This window comes from Emys orbicularis, chromosome 8 (genome assembly GCF_028017835.1).
Source record: "Emys orbicularis isolate rEmyOrb1 chromosome 8, rEmyOrb1.hap1, whole genome shotgun sequence".
Taxonomy (NCBI): Eukaryota; Metazoa; Chordata; order Testudines; family Emydidae; genus Emys; species Emys orbicularis.
Genome location: NC_088690.1, coordinates 89,725,750 through 89,753,291, shown reverse-complemented (window position 1 = coordinate 89,753,291; position 27,542 = coordinate 89,725,750). Strand labels below are relative to the sequence as shown.

General features: G+C 39.1%; 1 protein-coding gene across 2 annotated transcripts in view; it reads right to left on the bottom strand.

Annotated features, from left to right (window-relative positions):
• Positions 1 to 6,138: 6,138 nt before the first annotated feature.
• The window catches only part of GABRB2 (gamma-aminobutyric acid type A receptor subunit beta2), a 253,223-nt gene continuing 231,819 nt past the window's right edge, over positions 6,139 to 27,542 (bottom strand). The window contains exons 9-10 of one of the 2 annotated variants that reach the window (XM_065409096.1): positions 24,722 to 24,832; positions 6,139 to 6,486 (exon numbers count right to left, since the gene is read on the bottom strand). In XM_065409096.1, coding sequence (XP_065265168.1) covers positions 6,139 to 6,486; positions 24,722 to 24,832 — 459 coding nt within the window. The remainder of the gene's footprint in view (positions 6,487 to 24,721; positions 24,833 to 27,542) is intronic. The other variant, XM_065409097.1, reaches the window with a different exon arrangement.

The window sequence follows — 27,542 nt, the reverse complement described above, 5'->3', positions numbered from 1 at the left end:
GAGGCCCTCAAGATGAGGGTAATTAACCACTGGAACAATTTACACCAAGGGTCTTGGTGGATTCGCCATCACAGGCAATTTTTAAATCAAGCTTGGATGTTTGTCTAAAAGATATGGTCTCTGAATTATTTTGGGAAAGCTCTAGGGCCTGTGTTATACAAGAGTAGTAAGACTAGGTGATCACCATGGTCCCTTCTGATCTTCTTTACATCTATGAGATTTCACTCTAAAAATCTATGGTGTGAATAACATGCCTTCCCAACATTACACAACTACATGTACATTCTGTTAGGTTTTCTTTATTTTTTTTAGTTCAAGAATTACACACTAGCCAACATTATTATTATATATTTACATGCTGAAACTGGCTGCAATAAGTTTAAATTCAAGAAAATATCTCTTATGTGCTACTCATTTACAATCATCATTTTACTACCTCATTTATCCCAGAGGTTAGCAGTCCTTTTGAGAAAGACATGAAGATCTGATGCAATGATATCCACTAGTATTTTGCATTTTCTAGCCATTGGAAAATGTGCATTATGTGCATATAAGAAAGGCTACAAGGTCATTAGTAAGGCTGATGATTACTACATTATGAAGTAAATAGTACTAAGTAAAAAAGAGATAAATCAGAACTGTGCAAAGACAGTACTAACAGAACCATTTAAACACCCATGCAAATAAAAATGTGAAGGAAGTCAAATCATAGTCAGCTTGTTAGAATTACTTATGTTTCAAATGTCCATATGATCTTTAACTCAATCCATACGATGGACCATAAACAATAAAGCCTGGTGAATATTTGTCAAATGGCAGTAACAGTGCAAACATACAAAATGTTTATCAAATTGGAATAGATGACCTCATGGCTGAGAGAAACATTAAAAAAAATAGTATGACAGTATAGCTAAGATTTCCAACATTTCATATTCACTGTCAAAGCATTTACTAAAAAAAAAAAAAATCCTTTGATACATATAAATGCGTGTCTTGCATATACTTGCAGAGATGATCTATTTCAATTTAGAATTAATTAATGGATATTTAAAGTGTTGTTATTTTTACAAAGTAGAATAGGGCAGTGGTTTTGATTAACATTCCATTTGCTCCTTAAAAATTTTGACAAAGTTCCTAGTGCATTTTGTTAAACTTTACCTTTGGTGTTAAGCAGTGACTTATTAGTTTTCCCTTTTTAAACAATTTCTGGAGTGAAGGTTCTTTGGCTTTGGGGGACTATGCTAGCTAATGACGGTCAAACATGTTTTTATTTTAAAGTCTACTAATATATATCATAAGAGAGACAGATTTCAGGAACAGATGCAGTAGACAGGCTTTCTGTAGTGAAATCATTATGGACTGGATTCTCCTTTACACTAAAATCCCTTTACTGAACTGGCCAGAGTAGTGTAAAAGGGACTCTCTGTAAATGAGAATCAGGTCCTACCATCTTAATGTTGATCTGAGTACTGAGTGCTGAACTACAATCTTCTGTTGCTTTAATTTTTTAACCATACAAAAATAACCTGTTATGCAAGCAGTAACATTGTTGCAATGACTATTTTACACTACAGTACTTTCCTTGAATGTTTGTATTAAAACTCGTATCTCAAATCCAAATCTGTTTATGCAAAAGGGTGTTTAAATTACTCTGCTAGAGCACTGCAATTATTGTACTTAGTAAAAAAAAAAAAAAAGTCACTAAACAATTACTGTATCTATTGACTGCTCATTTACAGCTTATTTAGTTATTTACATAATTTTAGGACACATTAACCTAAACCATAAATAGAATCAGCTTTTTGCCTTACCATAAAGTACAAATTAGAAGTTAAAAATGTTTAAGAAATCTGATAATATTTACACAAGTTCAGCTTAAATCATGGTTGCTCACATTATATGTTCTATATACACATAGCAAAATGTTATGATCACTACTATTGTAATATTGTACCCTGGCCATCCCCCGCCCTAGGTTATTTTTTTCTATAAATATTTAATATTTTTGCTTTTTTTTTCTTCTTGGTATCAATAGGACTTTTTGTTATTGAAAAGTTACTAGTGGACAGTGTTGTTATTAAAAAAAAGAAGAAATAGGCAAGCAATGTGAGGACTAGACTAATTTCAGATGCGAGGAGGTACAGTATATCATAAATGTCAAACTGTGCAATGCTTCATAAGAATTATATGCATTGATCTGCTGATATAGAAATGCCCAGTTACCCTGTATAGTAAGATTTTTTTTAATACATTAATTTGTTTTCTCAAAAAATTATTCATACTCTGGGTGATGATAGAAACAAAACTGTTATTAGCTTATTCCTTTAACACACCAACATATGAATATGTGTATTTATATAATGTGTATATAAACACATATGCATATATAGATATATAGATATATAAATATATTTGTCTATATACACATACACTTGGATAATGTTTAACATTTTTTTACTTCTCTTATGTTAAGTACTGTGTTAATTATGGAATTGGAACACGGTTTAATATTTATAGTAAAAGTTATCTGACCTTTAATTTTAATGCACACTTTGCCTAAAATGAATTTTTTCCCTAGGTATAAGACCATCCCTCACTTTCTTTATGCATTGTGCTTTTGTACCTGACAGATTTTATGTCCTCTGTATTAGAGTGTAAAAACTCTCTGAAGTATTCTGTAACATATTATTTAAGACTCTGGTTCTCCGTCCCACCCCCGGGAATGATAAAGGAAATATTCAGAATGACATTGCTTGAGTCTTTCTTCCCAGTCATTAAACCGCAATAGGATAGAAACGTAACATTCCTTATGCAAACACAGAAATATGCTGCATGAGTTTTCAGTTCTGAAAATGCATATCATACTTACTAGCAGTCATATACAGTTTATATTTACATATTGATCTCAAATATATCATTAATTAAAACTGTGCCATATTATAGTCATAATTTCCCCATGAATTTCACAAAGATGAAAAACACCTTAATTGCTGGCTGTTCTGTATAATGAAATAACAACATGTGTATTTCTAATTATATTACAAACATTATCTAAATTATAACGTTAATATTTTAGTTAGTGGATCTAACAACAGTGAACAGGAGTGGAAAGGTTTGGAGTATTCTTTGTAGGTAAATTCTAAGGTAAAAGCTAGTCTGGTTGGTCTAATTTACTCAGAGGGTAGTACACATGATAAAAAGCACAGCTGTTGTATGCTGGCGTAATTTATCACTTTTGTCACAAATGTCCCAAGAAGAGGAGGTAATGACTCACACTCCCTTGGTTCTGGTTCTTCCATACCAGGGTCTTGTCAGTTCTCCTCCCCTACACTACCCCCACCTCCCACCCTATTCACATCACAGTGTTTAGCTTTAGTACAAAATTATACCAATCCATATTTGGAAGGGTCTTCCAAAATTTTTTGTACATGACCTTAGTAGCCAAAAGGAAATTAAAGTGCTCCTTCCTCCTATTGATACATCCTTCCCAGTGACACCTGAGCAGAAACCAGACATTTTCTTTTACCCAACAAATAGCAACATTGGAGAGTATTATGGCTTGTACTATAACTTCAAATAAATTAATATGCAGTACTAGGATCTGATCTCCCTGGTTTTGACTACAGCTGACCTGCTAAACCAATGCAGAAAGTAAACATACTCTCTATTAGGTTTTATATTTGAGGCATATCTACCATGTGTGTGCACTGTGCTCCCTGTATTTAAATTATGCTTCTGTGAAACACAAGTGTTAAAGGCTCTTAGTGCATTGAATGAAAACTGTGAGTATAAGACAGCATTAGGTTATCACAAAGGGTGCCATATATAAAAAATAGACTTCTAAGACTGTTACCAATTTGTGGTGTGGATCCTTTCCCGAGAAGTTAGAATGAGTTTGCATGCATGATTCATAGAAGTTCAAACTTCAAATGCATCTACAAAAGCACATTGTTCTGGTTTGTGAAATGCACTGCGAACTCATGTGTGAATGCCATGGAAAGGCTAATCACATAGTCAAAAGCTTGAATATATGCAGTTCAGGGTTTGACCATTGAGGCAGTACTGAGTACCCACCATTCCCCTAAAAAAGAGAGTTGGGGTACCCAGTGCATCTAATTTTCAGGTTCTTTCCCAATAACATTCAAAGCTGTTTTTTCTCTCTTTCTGAAGCAGAAGCCCATGGTAATGTGGCAGAGAAGTAAAAAATAATGGTGTAAACTCGGCCTATTAATTCTCAAAGCTGTTTTCCTCTAATCATTTGTCTCCCCTAAACCCCCTCCACAGAAATTTCCACGAGCTACTACTTTTTTAAAGGAAAGAGAAAAAAATCTGCTTTTTATGAAAAACGTTAAGTAATCATTCTTAAAAGGACTGGCAATTGAATCCTTAAATAGGGAAAACATAGCTGTAAATTTTCCTCGACTATATCAGAAATACTATTATTCAGAGCATGCTGGAATTTGTGGTTCTTTTAAGAAATCTGTATATAGCTGAGAGGTAGCATAGTTAAAACAGGATGTGGCTGCTGCTATCATAACTATTTTTCGTCGAACAGTAGACCGAATAATTCTGTGGAAGTCATTAGAAGTTGGTGCTTTTTTCTTACCACAGTTGTCAATTTTTATTTTTCATTAAATGAGCACATTTTTTACCTTGCCTCGTCCTTTAGGAATAGTTCTCCTATAAAAAAAAATAAAATTACATGGAAGGAAAAACAAGAGGATACTATTTTTTTTTTAAATAAAAAACTCCCATATTTTCTAAGGCAAAATTGAATTTTGCCAGTTTTTAAAGGTAGCCATTAGACCTTCTAAAGCAGGAAATACTGAACAGCGTAGTTAATCTCTTAAAGGCATGCCTACCAAATCATTCCCTTTATAATATCTTATTAAATTAAAAAAAAACAATGCATGGCACTGTCTAGTCCAGCTGGAGAAAATATCCTATCTGTAAATTTTCTATTGAAGTTACAAAACTGGAAACTTTCTGAAATCTGAATTCTTCAAACAGCTAAGATATTAATTCCTGTAACTGTCTGCTCTCTCAATAACTCTCTTTAAATTGGATGTTAGATGCTAAATATAAAAGCATTCTCAGGTGTAAAGCACGGAAGCCTACAAACCTGAAAGAAAATTCCATATGAATCTTTTGGACTAATACAGGGACTATGACTGACAACATTCATTTGTACAATATAATTCTAGCCTTCCTTTTCTCTGGGGCGCAATCTTGAATGGTTGCCACTTGTATCCCTTTTTCTATCCTAAAAGAGCAGGGCACCAATGGTTTCCATTAGCCATCTGTAAAGTTATTATTTGGCCAATCAACATTTGGCACTTTGGACAAATGACTCCATCTCCCAGGAACTGAGCATATCAACATGTCCACCATTTAGGCCATGACAGGTTGGTCCATCTCTAAATCTGATTTCCACATTCCCCCACATATCAAAAGTACAATGAATTGTGACTATGACCTTATGCCAACTCTTTAAAATCCAAAACAAAACTAGTGTTACTTGCTTAAGTTTCTGTGCAAACTCCTAACCCACTCATAATATCAGTCAAAGGTTTAGTCTTTCAATAAAAAATAGCAATTACCTGACTACTGCTCAGAAATCTTTGACCATCATCATCATGAAGGTGAGATGATAGGCACTACTTGTTTTCAAGTTTACACATTTAGAAGGTAATGTATATGTTTCATAAGCATGATAGCATCTTAGTACACTCTTTAATCAAGTATAGATGCATATGTACTTGATGTGCAATTTCACAAAGAAATGGCACATTCTGCTGTTAAAACTCAAACCTGTCTCCCAAATTTCCCTTTTTTATAGTTTAAGGTTTAAACTCAGATATGAGTGTTGAAAAAAAATGACTGAATGGAATTTTGCCTTCACTCTTCATATATACCCACATTTTTAAAAGGGGGAACCAGTTTCTACTGTAACTAAGAATGTGTTTATGACTTAGCAGAAGCAACCGAAACATTATAAAACAGACCGTAGAGTGGGCCAGCAACTAAGGTGTTTTAAAGTAACTTTTGTCCTGAATAGAATTTTTCTAAGTCCCACTTTTGGCTGTACAACCAAATTGAAGAGAAATCCAGTTCTTGCTTTCTGTGTGGCTTTGTTTTTTAGTTCACATAGTAAAGCCAATAGACAATATTGAAGAAGGAAAAAACAACAGGGAAGAATATGCGTGACCATCGATCTATGGCATTTACATCAGTCAAGTCAGGGATGTTAATTTTCAGTTGAGAGGCACGTCTCCGTAGCCTACTTTTCTTTTGTGCCACATGTCGCTCCAGGGCATTGCGACCAAAGCTGTGTCTGGGCAAGCCAGCTTTCCGGTACTGGATGCTTGAAGTATCGTAGGCCAGCATAGTGCTTCTAGGGTCCCCAAGCCCCATAACAGCCTCGGAGGCGGCCATCTCATTTTTAATTTCAAGTGTGCTCAACAAAATGTTTTCATGTGGATCCATCTGTAAGATATAAGAAGGCAGCTTTAGCATGGGGGAAAGAAAAGCCCAATCAGTTGTAAACTGAGACCACACTGACAAAGGTTGGACCTAACAATACCAATCCACTGGATGCCTATCTAAAAAACTTCTACTCCTGTCCTTTAAATACAACCATTACCGTTTTTACTGTCATTCTTTTGTAAATGGTAAGAGTAATAAGGCCTGTCCTGTACATCTGAACAGATTATATTTGCTGGATCCCAGATTTTGTGAGCAGAGGCAATACACAGTTATGACCCAGAGTCAGTGGCCATATCCTAATCTCACATACCTAGCACAAACCTCCATGCATCTTGAAAAAGTACGGTACTGCCCTTGTGCACACATATCTGGGTTTAATATAGTGCTAGGAGTTTTTGTTTTGTTTTGTTTTCTACTTCCACGAAATGCAGCCTCTGTTTTAGCAAAACCTCCAAATGTGCACAACATAGGTGAATTCAGTACTGCTATACATGAATGCTGGAGCATGCCTATGAGGATAAAGCAAACATGATTTCCTCCCCCAAGATATTCAGCAGTTTTGTAAGAAGATCATATAAGAAATCTTGAAATTCTAACACAACCACTGGCTACTGGGAGAGAAAATACAGACATACTCTATGTTATACCTATAGGCAGTCTCCACTCTCCAATGCTCATGATCTTCATAAGCACAGTGCATGTTGGGTCATCTCATCAGACCATAGCACTGGCAATAACACAGGGCTGAACTTTAGAGGCAAGAAAAATATGCATTTATTTCGGAGTGTAATCACATTAAATGTAATTGCACATTTGTTTCAAATGCGGTTACTAACTTTTAAAAAAAATTAATAACTCAAACAAGGCAATTCAATTAAAAAAGTATTCAGTGAAAAAAGCATTAATGCAATGTTATGATTAAAAGCCTGAGTAATCAAAGATATGGGACTAAATTCTACTCTAGTTTAAATCAGGAGTGCAACAGTGGACCTTAAAACTTTTCCATTTAAAAAAAAAAAAATACATAAGCTTACCTAAATACCTGTACTTTTCCCTGCAATTCCCCATGTAGTTATCATAAGAAATATTTTGAATTATGGAAATACTGAGGTTAACTAATGGAAAATATTAGATAATTAATTAGGACAAATTATGAGTTACGAGCTCCTTTGAAAGTTTCTTTTTCCATATTGTCTAATCCAGATATGAGGGGTGAAAATCTGGCCCTACTAAAATCAATGGGAGATTTGTCAGTCACCCCAATAGGGCCAGGATTTCACCCAAGAGGTTTAACAAAGGTCAGGCCTATTACTTTGGTTTTAAAAGGAAGATAGACAGCTGTACATTGATAAGAATCTACCGTAAGAATGGCTTTGGTTTAACCAAATTTGGCCACAGCTGAAGTTCTTTGAGACTGAACTGAATCTGAACAGTTTATCTACCCTCTGGTTCGCACTGATATCAGCCCACAAGGTGTTCTTTAAAGAACATTATAGAATATACTTTGTTTGAAAATACAAGCACAGGAAAAGTTTTATTATAGTCAAATAGACTTGGAACTAGACATGCTACAGTAAACAGCTAAGAACTTTTCTCCACTTAACTATCTATTTCTTTTGCACTGAGTCTTGTATGGCTGCTGTTGATATGTCATTAAGATCACTGAAATGTTAGCGTGCACCCAGCAAATATGGCAGCAGAGCAAGCTGCTACATATACCTGATATATATATGTATATATAGGCAGCAGATAGTGGATTAGTATCACTAAACAGAAAGGAAGTAGTTGCGAGAATATATTTTGTTTTAGATCCTTTATTTATTTAAAATTCTAAACTAGTCTCTGGGGATAGGGGTCTTCTTTTGCACATATCACGTTTGTCTAACAACATGAAAGCTGGAGAGGAGGTTTTGCAAAACCTCAACAACTTTTCTGAAGGAAAATAGAAGTAACCCCGAATACAGTAAATTAGTGTTGGGCGAACCTCCAAATGGTTGAATGCTCAGATAAGCACACAAAAGTTCACATGCGTCTCCAGAACTAATCTGACCTTCCCACACCTGGAACATTTGTTTGAACATCTCACAAGAATAGTATTTTTCACGGTATTTCAGATCTTTCACTTCCAATCCAGGAAGCACAGAGGGATGTGAAAATGAAAAACAATGAAAAAAAATCAACCTAACTTTTGAACCTCAAAAAAGGTTCACTATGAGATTAGAGTGAGGAGTGTCATTTGAACTTACCAGGTTCGCCCAGCTCTAAATAAAATGTACAGGTATTTTTGTTACTAAATTGATGTTTGAGATAGAATGATAATGAATCATGTTTACTGTACACAGCAGGATCCCAAAGCGCTTTACAATCTTTAGAAAGAAGAATCACTTCACAAGCCAGTGAAATGCAATCACCTGTCAGGTGAAATGTGGTGACTGTCTATCAGTGCAGAACAACACACTTTATTTTAATACAGGAAATGAAGAATGCTGTAGCCAATTGAAACTATGGGGTGGGTGGGTGGTGGTGGGAAGGTCAAATAAGCAGAACATAATTACACAAATTGAAATTTGGCCAGGAGGCTTGGGGTTGTGGTACCTACTCTTACAAAAAGTGCCATGGGATCTTTAATGACCATAAATGGTCAGGACCTCAATTTTAAGTCTCTAAGGATAAAAACATTTAAAAAACAATGAAAGATACCTTTGTTGAATACATTTCTGGACAATGATATGTGCCAATTATTCTTCTGTCCTGTAAGTTAATAAAATCAAGACCAGTTTCCTTAGAGATAAGGTAGCTGTTATCTTTCAGTAAAAATTAATGCACTATAGGGTATTAATAGGATATGCATTTTTAATTAAAGGTACAGGGCCCTCTAAGCCAACAACCAGCATAAGTATATTCTGGCTTTAGAGATGCTATTACTGCCTTGGCCCTGCCACTGTAGGTAACAAATTAGTGATGTAAATGTATTTTTTCCGAGTGGTCATTCTGACCCAGGAAGATATGATGATATGAAAAGAATCATAGAAATTATTTTTGGGGGGAAGTGGGCATACAAGTGGTTTCAAAGGTGGTAGGAGAAGGTTAAAAAAATCTTTTGGTGCTGAATGGTTGTTCAACCATACAACAGGACTCCTTATGGTGAACAACAGAGTTCAAACATAATGGAGAAATTCCCAGGGGAGGAGGAAGGGAAGAAGGGAGGATGGGAATATGATGAAAAAAGTAGCAATAAGAACTATGGAAATAAAAGGTGAATTCAGAAGTGGAAAAGTGGTGCCTAGAGCACAGCACACATGCAAGAGTTTTCATCACCAGTCGAATAAGGAGGATGGCAAAATAAATGGCCTAAATGGTATTCATAGGTCCAGGTTGATGTGAGAAAAAAATGACCCTGGAGCCCTATAAGAGGGTTGCTGATCTTTTCTGATGGCCTCCCAAACAAAAGAAATACACAGAGAAGAGTGCTTAAATGTTACCATTGTATGTTCTCCCTGCTATACAGAAACTCCAAAATGATGGCTATCTAAAGGAATTCCTGTTACACTTATTAATCATCCAATGTACAATATCTTAAATGTACAACTTCTACATTCATTCTCATGTGTATATAAGTTTAGGAGGATTCACTTCCACAAACAATCACTCTTCTCTCTAGATGCTGGTAGGGAATCAGTATCTTGGTTTTGGAGTATTATCTCCTGCTGTGTTCAACATTTATTCAGAAGGTATATTTGTAATGGATAACTTAGCTATTCAAAACACATAATATCACTGACATCTTTACTTTCTGGTATTTAAACAAAATTCTTGTTTAATCTATATAGTATAGATACTTGCAGATACCGATTGCTCATTTTAAACACAGAGTGGTACAGAAGAAATGTATAAGAAAGATATGATGGCTGGTATTTCTGTGAAATCTGGGTGAAACAAGAACATAGGTGAGAAATGCATAGAAATAATTCACAATTTCATTAGGTATGGTTAACTCCTGCCATATTTGCCAAAGCAAAATTGGTCCACTCTGCCAGGACAGGAAAAGCAAAATTACCTAATTTGTTCAGAAGCTTAAACTGTACGATTGGGCCTCATCATTTACATGTACTGTGAGCAAACAACTTAGAATCAACTCTCTAGACTGGAATTGAAGGAAACATGCCTTGGAAAGGCTCACATACGTGAAATGCCAAAGGACATAAAATAATCCCTCTAGAAAGAAAACTACTTGAATCTTATCTACAGGAATTGCACTGGCTATAAGGGATAAGGTGTGTAAGAAGGAACGGAGACACTATGGAGGAATTCTCTGTATACACTATTGGGGAAGTTTCTGTATTAGTCTCTCTAATTTCACTCTAGAAAATATTCAAAAAATTTAATGGTTTACAAATGGCAGCCCAACTATATGTAGCTGTTCTGGAGTGGTAAATGTGTTACTAAAACTAAACATGTATGCACTTCAAAATGCATGGTCAATATTTCAAAATCTCCAAAAATGGAACTGTGCCACTAAACATGCACATGTGCTTTTGTGCCTCCATAGAAGAAAGAGGGCTTTACTTTCAGAGCTGTAGGAATTGTTCAGAAAGAAACCTGACACAAAGCAAAGCTCACATGGGTCAGATTTTGTAACAACTTGAAATGTGAGTGAAGTTCACAGACTCTGCAGTTAACCTGAGGTGAGTTGTGAGCAAACATGGGCTGAGTTATGATTTCAGGTGACTTTGTTTGATTTCAGGCCAAGGTCGAAATTCAACAAAACTCTGCAGAGTCCTTCAGGTTCTTGGGTTTATCTAAACCAGGGGTCGGCAACGTTTGGCACGCGGCTCGCCAGGGTAAGCACCCTGGCCAGTTTTATTTACCTGCTAACGCGGCAGGTTCGGCCGATCGCGGCCCCCACTGGCCGCGGTTCGCCGTCCCGGACCAATGGGGGCGGCGAGAAGCGGCGCGGGCGAGCGATGTGCTGGCTGCGGCTTCTCGCCGCCCCCATTGGCCCGGGACGGCGAACCGCGGCCAGTGGGGGCCGCGATCGGCCGAACCTGCCGCGTCAGCAGGTAAATAAAACTGGCCCGGCCCGCCAGGGTGCTTACCCTGGCGAGCCGCGTGCCAAACGTTGCCGACACCTGATCTAAACCCTAAAACTCAAAGTAAATCAAGGGAGTTTAACTCACACAGATAGGAAACTTAGAAAACAAACTGAAAAAAACAATGTGAACCAAGACTGCTGAGCTTTACACATCTCTAATTACTTGCAACAAAATTCCCAGGGCCTAATTTCACCCTCAGATGTGTGTTGCTTTTATGGATTTCAGTGGGAGCTGTGAATGTATACATCTGAGAGCATAATCTGTCATAAATGCTTCAGTATCCTGAACATACAAAATGGCCATGCACCAGAAACAAAAAAATGTATATGGTTTTTAATATCCACTGCACATTCACAGCATTCCAGGACGTGAGGACTTTTATTTTGCAACAGTTATGCAGCATAGAAGAGGAAAAGGCGAGTCTTTGGGCATGACAATGGGGGTTAAAAAAAAAATTCAGCAAACTCCACAACATCCACACTCCGGACCTGTCTCTATGTTCCCTCGGGGTTTGAGCCAAAGCCCACTGAGGTCCATGGAAAGACTCATTAATTTCAAAGGATTTTGAATCAAAAGCTGAATTTGCTCCATGGCTTACAATGTGGAGGACACTGTTGGGAAAGGCCAGAAATGTGATTCTTGGTCTCCTTATATCCAGTCTTGGTCCCTCGACTCTAGTTTACAGCAGCCATTTTGTAGTACCAGTTATCCTTACCTATTTCCAGGAGCAAATGGACACAGGCACCTGAACCAGCCAGTGGAGAGAAGGATGAGGAGCAGTCTCTATAGATACAATTTCTTCCTCCCTACTTTTAGACAGGGAAAGTTTAGCCCTACCTTATCCCCTAGCAAAATGGGAGGGACTAGGAATAAACAAAACCTTTAAATTGTGTATTCAATTTCCATTTCCTTATAGCAACTTTAGTTGACTATAACCCGCAACTAAGTCCCTGAATCAGGGAACCATCCCAATTCAGGATAGCACTGAAGCAGATGCTTAATTTTAATGGGTCTTAAGCACATTCTTAATGTTAAGCATAGACTTAAGTGCTTTCCTGAATCGGGGCTTAAAATATTACATTAATATTAAGCTCCTCACCCCCAAATCTACAGTAGTAATGTATGTAATAGTTGTTAGCTATTATGAATCCTCAGGGGAAGGAAGAAGCATTCATTAGGAGAAGGAAGGAATTTTACAAGACAAAGCAGGTAAGACAACACAGCAATGAACTGATATATAGGAAAACAATAGTGAAGTATTTCAGCTATCCCAAAGGAATCAGCTTACACACACATAACAAACAGACCTTTTTTATCTCTGTAATGATATCTGGCAAGTTAAATACCTGTTATTACTAGAAACACATTATTTAAGCTACACTGCAATTTAGAAACCTAAAAAAAAAGAAAAAGTATGCATTTAAAAATGTAATTAGAACTTCATTGATTGTATTTAAGGCAATCACCACCTCTTTAAGAAATCTGAGTGGAGACAAAAAGGGATGTCTGTAAAAATATGACATCACAAACCACTATAACTGAAGTGGAAAAAAACATTTCATTGTAACCTGTACTAGTTGTAGCTTAAAGCAAACAAAAAAACTGTGAACCAAATTTTCTCAAATGTGCATACAGCATAAACATTTTTTTTCCTGATTGGAAACTAATCTGAAGGTTCTGAAGTTTAAAATTGGACCTGTCTGAACTATCTGATTTTTTTTTTAAATGGGACACTTTTTGTGTACTAGGGGAGGGAGGAAACAAACCTTTACCTGAAGTAATATATAAGGAAGTTTTTTAGTAGAGCTGACTGAAAATTTGAAAATTTAATGTAAATTTTCAGTAAAACTATAAAAATTTTGAGAAATTTAAGAAGTAGTGAAGATAAGGGATTTTAAATCCTTTACTAGGCCATTCATCTGTTTACTGGATGCCCTCCCTATGGAGTACCTGCACTGGACATCCACCCCACACTTACAAATTAAGTTGCGACATATAGCCTACCACCTTTTCTTCTTATCAGAAAAGGTCCTTCCTGACACCCACTGTGGGGAAGGCGAAAAACCTCACTCCACCGAAGCCAATTCCTTCCCAGCCCCTCTAAAAAGGAGTGACTAGCACAATGCCCACAGCAGGTCCTAACCCAACCTGATATTATCCACCTCTCAGGGAGGGAGGGGGGCTTCCGCCTTGCCTGCTGCGTGGAAAAGGGGCTTCCAACGCCATGGGCTTGCACCTTTATGCCTTCTGACCTCAGATTCCTGGGGGGTGAGTCAGCGCCACAAATCTGACCACAAATCTGACCACTGCTCACCTTTTGCAGCAGTTTGACCCCCTTTCCCCCCTCCGCCATAAAGCACTGCTGCCTTCCTTCGGCAAGCCCAGACAAAGTTCCCCCCACTTCAGGTGTGGTGCGGTCATTCTCACTCTTTTTGGGAGGTCATTATCACACATCTTATTCTAATCACATTTACATATGTCTACCTTCTGGGAGGAACATGCAAAACTGCTTTTGTTGCGAGGGAAATCTTTGCAGTTCATTTTAAAGTAGCAGATTAACGGAACACAACATTACCCTAGATAATAATTTAAGAGCAAGAAATTTATTTCCTTTAAAAAGAAATGAATTATAATTGATAATGTAAGCCTGGGGAGGAGGGGCTGAGCAACATTTCAGATGATGATTAGCTGTGTGGGTTATGACCTAACTAAGACAGAAACAAGCTGACGAACAGGAAGCATGTGCAAAAATGTGTCATGTATGTTTTCAGTATCTTAAAGACATTTGTTTTTGTCTTGCGTATGAAAATGTTTCTGTACATAAGGCAAAACTCTCACAGACTTGCTCTCAGTAGCGTCTACGGGAGTGGGATCTTAATATTAATTAAGCTTATGAAGTACCTCAACATAAGGAGCATGCATCAAAAGCCACTATAGAAAGAGCGCCGAATGGCTTATCTCCAAACATTTATAACATCAAATTCTCTATTGCAGCTCTTTGAATGTTTTCTGAAAAGCCAACTATGCTGGAAATATTGATTGTTAACTGGTGGTAGCAATTTGAAAAGATAGACACACAGATCTTACGCCATCATTTGGAAATAGTTGTGTTTTTGATACACAAGCTAGACAGTCAACATAATGCTGATAAGTTTTGGCATATCTAGCCCATTCTCAAAACAAACTGCTGTAAAATGTAGACAAATTATTTTTCCTCCATGAAGTCAAATATATGAAGCCTTATGTGGCAAGCACTCAGGCACCTGGAGATGTTTAATCACAACTTGGAAGATAAGAAACTGGAGAGAAGATTGCATGGCATGTTCCATTCATCTTCATACGATATAATTACTTCGATGCAGGTTTAACTTCAGGATTTTGGAGAGTGTCAGAATTATGATTCTTTGGCGCTCTACTCAAAGCTTAAGGGAGGCACAGGTGTCACTGGACTTAAGAAGCAGTGGCAAAGACTGTGAATAAGAAATGTGGTGACATTTCTCTTGACTACAACAGGGCCAGAATTTCATTCATGATTATTATGGAGAATTATTAGCAAATTTCTAGCCAAAGGAAAATGTTTATATTTTTGAAGGTTATCTTCACAACAAAGGGGCTAGAAATGTATTTGTAAACACAAATGAAAGAAAATGAGTAAAGGAGTGATTTCAAGGTCTGAAAAATTGGCTGTGGCTGTGGGCTTCACTGATTGTTTGGCATCATTAAAATTAGCAGTGCTCTGTTGTAAAGTAATTAGAAAAGCTCCTCTATCATTTAATTTGTTAGAATTAGAACAATAATGTGTGGCTTACCTGTACCTTGATATTCTAGTTTTAGGGCATGTTTGGGGGAAATATGCGTGACAAGAACAGAATGAGGGTTTCTGTTGCAGAAGAAACAGAGGCATTTTAGGCTTTTTTCCCAGTAAAATTCTGCATGGATGTCGAAAATATCCAAGTACATTATATAATTAGATTTATACGTACACTCATTCTACAGTTGGTAAAGAAAGGGAATACATTGTTTTGCCCCTTTTTGCCATTTTCACTTGGAAATTTGATTTTTTTTATGTTCAGATTAGCTATAACACACACACACACACACACACACACACACACACACACACACACACACTAATGTATATAGCCACTCTGTAAATTCCAGAAAATTCAAATTATCAACAAAAAATAGGGTGGGAAAAATTATTTTTGGTGGAAATTTTCTTCTGTTTATTTACCAGCTCTTGTGTGTATGTGCATGTCTATATTGTATATCTATAAACGACAATGTATTGAAAACATTTGCTTGCATGCACACATGCGCACACACACACATACAGAGCACGTGTAACATAGGACTCTATAGCAACATCTTCACTCCAGGTATTTTAAGAACATATTGGGTTTAATCCCAGCAAATCAAACAAAAATGTTATGTCTTGGAAAAAAGTGTAAAATGACTAACAGTTTATTAGGCAACTGTCACACTCAATTATTATATACAGGGGTATCAATATTTTCAGGTCGCAACTGACCTGGGTTATTCAGGTCATCCCAAATGAGTGCTGATAAAATTGTTATGCCACACCACACTATATATTTGGTATATATCATGTTACAACAACCTATTTTACAAGTGTTTTTTAAATTATTTGGATTTGGAATTTTCTTTTGTAGCCCTCTGGCTGTAAAGCCATGTGCTTTAGTTACCATGAGTCCTAGTCTACAGGGCTCAGAGGGAGCCATGCTGCCACGCTTAAAAGTTCTACACCTCTGTTGTCTGATATCTCAGAACTTTATGGAGCAAGAAGCAAGGAAAATTCTCTCATTTCTAAAGGTAATGTTTCCTGCTTCTAGCCCTGCAGGAACCTGAGATAATGGAGGAGTGAATGGTCAGAGGGTGAGTCAGAAACAATGTTACCCGGAAAAATAGCTTTTCTGTAGTTTCCCCCAGCGGAGACTGAAGGCAGCTGTGGCTGTGAAATCTCTGGCAGTTAGGGAGCTGAAGTCCATTTTGGGGTCAGAGCCAGTGTGGGAGTAGAGGGCCTTTGTGTGGAGGGACTCTGGACCCATCAGGTTTGTGAGTAGGCCCCTCCATATTTACTGGGAGAGAGGAAGGTAAAGCACATCCTTCTGCCTCCATTCTGACTGCATGTTGCAAGGTAATCTCCTTGAAGAAATCCTTATGGATATATCAGTGAAAAAAGTCACATCCAGTGACTTTTCAAGGCAGACGGTGGGGACTGAGCAGAGACTGAGGATGATCTGGCCCTTTGTGTTTCAATATAACAGGTAACCTTAATCAGGGCCGGCTCCAGGCACGAGCCCAGCAAGCAGGTGCTTGGGGCGGCCAAGGGGAAGGGGCGGCACGTCGGGCTGTTCGGCGGCAATTCGGCGGCGGGTCCCTCTCGGAGGGAAGCACCTGCCGCCGAATTCCCGCTGAAGAAGAAAGCGGCGCAGTGGAGCTGCCGCTGGAATGCCGCTGATCGCAATTGCGATCGTGGCTTTTTTCCCCCCCCCCCGCCGCTTGGGACGGCAAAAACCCTGGAGCCGGTCCTGACCTTAATGCTGCATTAATGTAGCTGTTTGTCCTGTTTCAGACTGAGGCTGATTTCAGGATAATATATTTAAAACTGGAAAGTAAGAAATAAAGGAAATAAAGGAGAAATAAAATAAAGAGTTAAAAAAAAATAACTTTTCAGCCTACTCTCGCTCTAGCCTGGGGACTCTCACTCAGGAACCTGCTTCCAGTTTTTTTCTGTCCATTTAAAGAATTCTGTGTGAGCCAACAAAAAAAAGTGCAGCAGTGCCCAAAAGAATGTCTGGCAACTTTAAGCTTCTGGGTGAATTTAACCTTTATAGCACAGGGTTGTTTTTTTACCCCCTCCCATTTAATATAATATAACTTTGGAGCAAGGACCGTCTTTTTGTTCTGTGTTTGTACAACACTTAGCACAATGGGGTCCGTTGGATTTACAACTTACGTGCCCCTAGGCACAGCATCTTTAGTGCCCCCCGGCGTACAGCTGACCTTCGTGTTTTCTGTAAAAAATGAAACTTTAACCCACTTTTAACTTTTAGGCGCCTCTAGAATGCAGCCGCCCCTAGGCACGCGCCTACTGTGCCTAATTGGAAATTTGGCCCTGACTGGAACACCTAGATGTTACAATAATACAAATAATAAATAATAATAATACACATGCAGAATATGTCTACATGGAATATTGCAATGTGAGTGCACATTAAGGCCCTCCTGAGAATCAGTACTTTCCACTACTGAAAATCCAAGAATCATAGAATTGTAGGACTGGAAGGGACCTTGAGAGGTCATCTAGTCCAGTTCCCTGCACACATGGCAGGACTAAATATTATCTAGAACACCTGACAGGTGTTTGTCTACCCTGCTCATAAAAATCTCCAATGATGGACATTCCACAACCTCCCCAGGCAATTTATTCCAGTGTTTAACTACCCTGACAGTTAGGAAGTTTTTCCTAATGTTCAATCTAAACTGCCTTTGCTTCAATTTAAGCCCACTACTTCTTGTCCTTTCCTCAGAGGTTAAGGAGAACAATTTTCTCCCTCCTCCTTGTAACAACCTTTTTTGTACTTGAAAAAAAGACAGTTACCTTTTCAATAACTGGTGTTTTTCGAGATGTGTTGCTCATGTCCATTCAGCTTAGGTGTGTGCTCGCCATGTGCACCAGTGCCAGAAGTTTTCCCCTCAGCAGTATCTGTAGAGGACCGGCTCCAGAGCCCCCTGGAGTGGTGCGCACATGCTGCGGTATACAGGGCACTGCCAGTTCTCCCCACCCTCAGTTCCTTCTTGCTGGAAACTCCGACAGTGGGGAAGGAGGGTGGGTTGTGGAATGAACATGAGCAACACATCTCGAATAACACCAGTTATAGAAAAGTAATTGTCTTTTCTTCTTCGAATGATTGCTCATGTCCATTCAACTTAGGTGACTCCCAAGCAGTACCCTTCAGCGGTCCCTGGAGCAGTACCGCGGTCTCAGAGATGCCGCATGCCAGGACCAGACTCCTGCTGGGGGGCGCGTGCCTCCAAAGGTCTGGGCCCGGTGGCTGGCGAGCTGCGCCTCAAGCCTCTCTGCCCGTGTGCAAGGTCAGGGACCAAATGGGGCTGTGCTGTGTCTGCCTATTGCGGTCAGATGCGTGGTGGCTACAGGAGGGCGAGCGCTGGCAGGACTTCCCCCGCGACAGGGAAGGGTGTCGCTGAGGTGGGGACCGAAGTGGTCCGAACGCAGGTTTACCCCGTGACTAGGGAACCGCAGGGGCTGGTGCGGGTGGCACTGGAAGGGACATGATCTCCTGCGCCGCCTGCAGGCCTCCGGCGTGGACGGCACCCGGAGTTGATGGAGGCCTCTGCTACTATCTGGGGTAGCCGGCGGGGAGCGGGTTGGGCTACATCGCTCCACCGGAGCTTGGGCCCGAGATCCCGGTGTGGATGAAGACTTGCCCGGCATGGGACATAGCTCATACCCAGTCTTATCCTTTCCCTTGCGGGAGGTTGGAGACTGGCCTCATCCTGCTTTCTTGGGCTTCTTCGTCGGAGCCACGGATGGGGACGGGTGCCGGCCGGGGGGCGCTGGGTACTGAGATCACAGTACTCGGCACCAACTCGGAGCGTTGCTCCAGTGCCGGGGTGCGGGCTGACTCCATAAGGAGAGCTCTTAAATGCTGCTTCTTAGTCCTTGGCTTGAAGGACTTGCAAATTTTGCACTTCTCACTAATATGTCCTTTGCCCATGCAACGCAGACAACTGCTGTGTGGATCACTAATGGGCATGGGCCTCTTGCAGCGATCACAGGGCTTAAATTCTGGGGATCGGGGCATGTCCTGTTCTGAGGCAAAGTCCCGTACGGAACCTACAAATTCTCTAACTATAGCTATGGGATTTATAAACACTAATAGAAAACTATATACAATATAATACAGTTGATAACTAGCTTGTATGAACGAGGAGCTACAGCACTAGCTGAAGCAGCAACAGTTCCAGAACCATCACTGGTGGCAAGAAGGAACTGAGGGTGGGGCGAGCACACACACCTAAGTTGAATAGACATGAGCAATCACTTGAAGAAGTACTATTATCATGTCCCCTCTCAGTCTTCTCTTCTCCAGTCTAAACAAACCCAATTGTTTCAATCTTTCCTCATAGGTCATGTTTTCTAGGTCACTAATCATTTTTGTTGCTCTTCTCTGGACTATCTCCAAATTGTCCACCTCTTTCCTGAAATGTGGCACCCAGAACTGTACACAGTACTCCAGTTGAGGCCTAATCAGTGCAGAGTACAGCAGAAGAATTACTTCTTGTGTCTTGCTTACAACACTCCTGAAGGTAAGGTAGCAATCATTTCCACTATTTTGAAAATAAGGGAAATAACTCAGGTTTGAGATCTGACACAGCAATTTTGTTTCTCAAATAGTGTTGAGGAGTTAATGGCCTCTGTCTAGTAGAACTTAAAAAAATATTGACAAGGTGTTAAAGTGCTTTTGTATCTTTTACAAGAGCACAAGACACTCAAAATATATAGTTATTTGGTGGGGAAACGTTGCAAAAGATGGACTCAAAGACGTCTAATATCTCTCTCATCAAAACTACATATAGGTAAATCCCAGTTATCCTAATGCTCATGACCTGAATTTTGGATTACCTGAAATGTTTCTCTCTCTAAATTAAAATACTAATAAAAACCTTAAAAACACTCAAAACAAATTTAATTTATCTAAATAATCAGATTTAATACAGGGTTCAGACACACTGAGACATGAGGATAATGAGTTCGTATGTGGTATTCTTGTACATCCCTATGATGATAATATTAATGGTCCTTGCTTCAGCCAATAACCTCAACATTCTTATGCACAGTACCCTAAAAGGTAAGGTTTACTATACTGATTTTAAAAAGGTGCAAATGACTTGTCCAAGGTCACAAGGCTGAAGTCTTTGGTAGGACCAGGCAGAATCTAGCAGTGTGGTTTCCAGTCCCTTCCCTGTTGTAACTAGGCAGAGGTCCCCTTATGTTTTATTTGCAATAAGCTTGATAAGCCAAAAGTTCTTACACTTGACTGTATTAGTGTTTTGTTTGGCATAGTTGTGTCTGCTGTTACAAAATCTGAAATACAAATCTGAAATGCATAAGAATTATATGGGCGAGTTTCTTAATTTAGGGTCAGTGTTGGATGACAGGTTCTTAGATGATGCAAGTAGCCTGATGTGCCTTAAACAAGCAGAGTGTGTGCACACTGTTCTTACATGAATTAAAGATGGCATTGTGAGGATCACAGCCCCAGACAGAAAACCCCACATGGCTGACTTGACCTTTATTCTGATGTCATTTGGAATATCACTATGCACTGTAGAGATAAGTCACCTTCTGATCACTTCTGTAAAAGGCCACAGGCTAAGATGGGAACTTTCTCAAATTGCATTCATATCAAACTCCTAGACAATGCTAATGGGGCAGAGGGTTTACTTTTTATTTTATTTTATTTGGTTTTCAGGTGTTCTTCTGTGATGTGTGAATGGCAAATTTAGGATGAAAGATGTGGGGTCAATACTGGGCTTTTCTGTTTATGGTGCTTTTATTATCACTGTCCATTTTTATGACAGATCTCGTAATCTGATTCAGCAAGGAGGATAGCCTCAGGCTCGGCATCAAGAATAACTCCCAATACAGTTTTAGTAGTAGTGTAAACAAAACAAAAACAAAACACTCATCTTTATAAGGTAGTAAAAAATGGTTTAGCTGAAAATATAGCAGAGTGTTGTTAGTGCTGAATGCCCCCAAAAGCACAGAGGAAAGGGGCATGTGTGATATAGCAGATATTAAATGGAACTTTTTAGGCCCCTGAAAGTGGTGATGTAATAGAATACTGCATGGTTCAGTTCTAGTAATTGATTGTGCATTTGTTTTAAAACTCATGTTGTTTTCCTAGGCTCTTGATGTTTGTGGGCCAGATTTCGCTGTCCTTACTCATGTTGAATAGACTCTACTCTACAAGTAGTCCCAAATATTTCAATAGCACTGCACAGGAATAAAGTATTGTTCAGTGTGAATAAGGATGAAAGAATCTGACCGCATTGTAAGAGGCCTCTGCCTCAACCCTTCTATACTGCACAGTCTCTACACTATTCACATGGCCATGCCATTCTCCATTCCTCCTCACTACAGCCTCCCTTCATCTAAAGTAAAACCTGCTTCCACTTTATTTCTCTCATCTCTGTGCTTAATGACCTTGGAGTATAGTTATTCCACTTTAATACTTAGGGCAAGATCCTGACCCCCACTCTAGCTCATTCTATGCTGTTCTGGTGGTGTGACGGGGCTGGAAAACAGGTTTGAACAGACAGTCAGTGATTCGTCCAGCAAAGGAGTAGCCTCAGGTGATAAGACACTAGCATATCCAGCTCTACACCATTTAAACCATACTCTCCTCCTTGTGCTAGTTCAGATCTGACAGCCTCTGTGTGCAAGTCGGCGTGGTACTCTCCAAACCCTCCCCACCTACCTACTTGGCAGGGAGAGTAGCGAATGTGCATCCCCTGCTTCCCCTCTTCCCTCACATCCAGACCCATGGTCCAGTGAGACCCATGGCTGCACAGGGGTGTGCACACAAGGGATATGTGTCTTATTCCCCAGCCAAACTATGGTGGCTCTGATTTGCTTAGTTGGTGAAACAGTTTCTCAAAATCCCTTTGCCTCCAAAGAGCAACATTTCTACTGTAACTAAAATCTAAAAAGATGTGGTTCCATCTGAATATTGTATTATGGGTTTCAACATTTCCAGAATGAATTTCTCCTATCCCATTTTTTGGCAGAACGTCATCTTTCATTTGATTATTCTACTAGATTGTCACTTGGGGTTGGGTAACAGAAATATACTGTAACTATCAGTCATTCTGACTTTAGCCACCTTATAGAACAGAAACTACTGAATAAAGAATCGTTGTTCTAAAAAAACCCCCACAGTATATTTAAAAAAGCTGTTGTGTCCAGACAAAATATCTTTTCTAAACAGAGATGTCAGCAGTCAGCTCACATTTTAAAAAAATAATCTTCTGACTCAAAGAATCAATTTAAACTGTCTTATAAAATGTTTAATAATATATGTAAATAGGCTTGGTGTTAGACTTCAAGGGGGCAATCACTGAATTAATGTTCACATTAAGATAAAATAGGACCTTGAGTATAGTAAAGTATAAGTATTTGTGTGCATCACATGTTGTAGGTACACAACCTGTTTCAGTTAAAACATCCCGGTTCTTCAAGCTATTTTGGAACTATCTGGGCTTTAAATATAAATAAACTGTATAAGCTGTGGAACAATACAGTTGGTGACACATCACATTGTAAAAAAGTGTTTTGAACATTGAAAAACTAAAATTATTATTTTGAGTTGAACTAGCAAAATGTTGATTTTAAATAAGCAGGGTTCTTCAATAAAATTTTACAATTTTTGCTTGAAATAATGTGGCTTAATGTACAATGGACCACCAACATTATTGCATGGGACTGTGTTGGACCCTTCAGCATGTTAATAAACAAAAACACTGATTGCAAAGAAAAATTAAATATTTGTAGTTAGAAAATGACTAAGTGCAGTATGAGCAAACTGTGTTTACGCAATAGAAAAACTGAGGTAAAGTGTCTGCATATGCACATATGGGGCTGGCTTCCGGACATACACATTGTACCTGCCAGCATCAAGTAGTGCCCTGGTGAGGAAGGTATATTCACTCCTGGGGGAAGTTAAGGAAAACACTTTTATTTCAGTGCTCCATACAAAGAGTCAGCTTTAGCTTTCTGTTAAATAAGAGTCCCTTTGCGAAAGCTGTAGCAGAAATACTCTGTGCTAATATATCCCCCTGCTGCACTGCCCATACCCGCTCTTCCTAGCCTGTGCTGCCTCACAGTTTTGAGGTAGCATTTCCCTACTCTGCTGGTGAAAGGTACTTCACAGTGCTTTCCACCACCACAGTCTCCCCCAGGCAAAATTTCTACTGGCAAGGCCCTTAACACTAGTTTATGGAAGAAGAGGGTATAGAACAGTCCTGCAATTAGCCCAGCATGTTTACTATATGCTTCACTGTGCCATCTATAACATCCATTAAATCGTCATGTTGCAATGAGGGAGTTTTGCTAGTTAATCATTATTATTGCCATTTCAGTGCTCAAGATTTGTTATACCTCCAGAGAAGCCACTAAAAGTGTTAGTCTGAGTCAAGTGGGATGGAGTACTAACGAGAATATTTGTAGAGAAAATATTGACAATTCTGAAGGACATAATGATGGAAGCTCAGCATGGCAAACCATAGGCTGCTTGGATAAATTCAGGGCTAAAAAGAAGCTATATTGGAAATAGAAAGTCAAGAGGTATCTAGTCAGGATTACATGTCCTGCATGGGAGAAGGAAGAGAAGCAGAGACAGTAGAAAATATTGCTTACTAATGGGGACAGAGCTATAAGCTACATCAAGGATAAGACAAATCCAAAATGAAATGTCTGCTAAGCAGTCAGGAAATCAGTGAGAGTGATGGAAGATGGCAGAACTAATGCATTTAGTACCCCTATTTAATAACAGCAAAGACAACATTACTAGGCTCAACAATGTAAGAATAAATCCACAACTTAAAAAGAGATAGAACTTAGCAAAAAGTTACTTGAAGAACCTGCAAGTCTAATGGCAAGCAGACCTACACCCCAGAATTCTGGGGGATACGTGGGTACTGAGATAATAATCATCAGCTAATATCTATATAAGCTGTGGAGACCTTGAGGTCCCAGAAGATGCAAGTGTTTCAACCTGGTACCATTATTGTTTCCACCCTTAAAACTTCACATCCATCCTTTGCAAAGTAATGAAGCAAACAGGGAACAAAATTATAATAATCTAGAAGCAAAAGCATCATGGGGCTAAACATGGGTTAAGAACAAATTCTGCCAGACCAATTTCATAGTCTATTTTGATATGATTGCAAAATTAGTAGATGAAGGGAATGCAGTAGACATTATGTCTGGATTTCAGAAAAGCACTTGATACAGTATCACAGGGGAGGGGAGCCAACACAAGATGTCTTGGACAGAAATACAATTAAAATGGATCAAAAACTGGCTATCTAACCGTATACAGAGAGTAATCGTAATTGGTAGTCCGTCTAGTTGGGGAGAGATTTCCAGTGGGGTCCAGGGATCGGAATTCGGTCCCATTTTGTTTAATATCTTTATAAAAGACCTGGAAGACAAAGTAGAGAATAGGGAATGGTGGTCAAACCTAGAGGCGGCATAGAAAAATGCAAAAGCATTTTAGGAACTATAAGGACAAACTAATAAAAATGAGATTTTTCACTAAAATAAAAGAAAGATTATACATTTGTGACAAAATAATTCTAAATGTCCATACAAAATGGAAAGAAAGGTTTATTGACCTCTAATGCTATTCTTAGCCAGATAGAGAAGTTCACGGTTAGAAAATAAAATCCAATATAATATTAGTTTGGGGCGTATAAGTCATATTATCTCTTCAAGGTGCAGAGAGGCAATACTCCTGCTTTACTACATCAGCACTTGCAATACTGTGTATCATTTTGGGCATTTCAGTATGAAAAGGATAATAAATTGAAGGTACTACCAAGATGACAAAGGTAGGAGGAAACATCACACGGTATGAGGATAGACTGGGAACATTAAATATATACCTATATAGGCTGGAAAAGAGCGGTCAAGAAAGAATGTGTTAACTATATGCAAATGACTTGAGTGTCCGCAATAAAGGGAAGCAGGAACTGTTGAAGTCAGCACAGGAAGGCAAACTTGGAAGTAATAGTATGAAATTGCTTACAAGAAAAACAATGAGACTTGACATGAGGTTGTTAAAAGAGTTAAAACATGGAATAAATTGGCGAGGTCAGCTGATGAAGCTTCAACTTTAAAATATAGGCAGGTGAGGACAAAACACCTGAGAAATACAAAAGGGAAATTCCTGCATACTGCAGGAAGGTGGGGTTTGATCATCTACATGGTCTTTCCAAGCTGAAGTGGCTATGAAGTAAAATAGAGTTTTTCATATAGGATTTGTTTTTAACTAGTCCATGGTTACATATTTCCAGATAATCTATTGTGAAATTTTCCTTGCTCTTGTGTACTTTTTAACAATCCTTGATTTCATTATTGAAACTACACACTGCAAAACACAAAACAAACAAAAAGGATATAGGACCCCCCCCCCCAAAAAAAAAAGAAAGAAAGAAAAGAAAGACAGACAGACATTGGGTTTCTGTCCTACCTGAATTCTCAAAGATAAATAGATGCAAGGCATTTCACATGAATATAGTATGAAATGTAATTGAAAATATTAGATTAGAACACACTGTCATATGGAAAAGCTCATAGGAGGTCCTGGATGAGGGCTGGTGGGGTTCAGTCCAATGTCATAAACCAGAGGCTAATACTTCTGACTCTCAGAACCCCCAACCTCCACACAGATCACAAGGGATTCACAGGAGGCCCTGGACATAAAAAACAAGTCCCTGTGCCTTTCTACTGATTCTGGAACTCTCTACTCCTGGACATCAAGGAGCAAGTGGAGCCAGGCTGCCAATGTTTCTGCCTGCCCTGGAACAGCTGCCTGGAAGGGAGCAGAGCCCTGCAGCACACTGGGATCCCACAGATCCTGCAGGATGTGCTGCCATAATAGCAGGAGTAGGTACAATATATTTTCTTGCGGGAGGGTTTGGGTGGCCAGAAAAAAAAAGAAAAAAGACTGTGATAATTTGCAGGAAAACACTTTAAAACTTTTAATACTTAAATTTAAGCGAGGGATAGAAAGAGATTTGATGTCTATTATAACCAGAGTTAAAGTATTTTTATATGGTTTAAGCAAGATTTGTTTTATTCTTTTAGTGGTAAAATTTCTGTCTATATAAAAACTGACTGTGGGTTTTTTTGTTTTTAGTAGCATAGGCGAATCCATCTCACTGGTGAGATTTGTGGGATCTAAGGCTTTTGTGGCTGGGAGCAAGATAAAAATGCAAGAAACAATACAGGAGTGGTTGGGAGTGGTTATTGCAGGGCGGGATGGGAGTGGGATTAAAAAAATAGTCCCACGCAGGACTCTCCAGGGGAGTTCAGCTGTGCAAGCGGGAGATGTGTTCATTTTTTCCACTGATTCCTCCTGAGAGGACTCAAGGATGGAGGGGATGATGAGTATTCCCTCAAGGGGTAGAGGAGTTGTAGCAAGAAAAATGTGAACCTCTGCTGGTTTCTGTGTTAAACCTTGAGGAAATATATTCCAGATTTATTGGACCAATGGGTAGTTCTACAAAATATAAATCTACCAACCTGGTGAATTGCAACATTTCCAGTGATTATGGATCCTCTTTCTAGCCCACTTCTCTATGATGTTTGTAGTAGTACAGCTGTATGACAATTTAAAGTTTATGGGCCAGATTTTCAATAAGGATCCAGAACTTTTGTGCTGCTCCAGAGATGTAAGAGAGATTCTGGCTGTAACTGGGCAACTGAAAATTCCCTTGGCAAGGGCAAAAGCTCAGCTAGGGAAAGCTGGCTCCTGCATCAATTGCCCCCTCCCTGCCCAGTATAGGGGGCGCATTTTTGGAGGGAAGAGGCAGGGTGGAGCTCTGCTCTGCTTCACTCCACTCCACTGACTCCCACCTGGCATAAACTAGAGCAGGCCCAGCAAAAACAGGTCAGAATCAGGAAGCTGTAACTGACTCCCTGACACCTCCCATTTCCGGCACAGGAAAGAATTTGACCCTCACTGAAGTTATTTAACTCATTGAGATGCAGGGTTAAAACTGAGAATCTCTGACTATGATCCATATCAATGTGCTTGTTAGTGCCTGAATTTTAAGATTAACAGGATGAGCCAAATGGGCGCAGTTTGTCACTGGATGAAGTTATTGGTCATGCCATTATGTGACTGG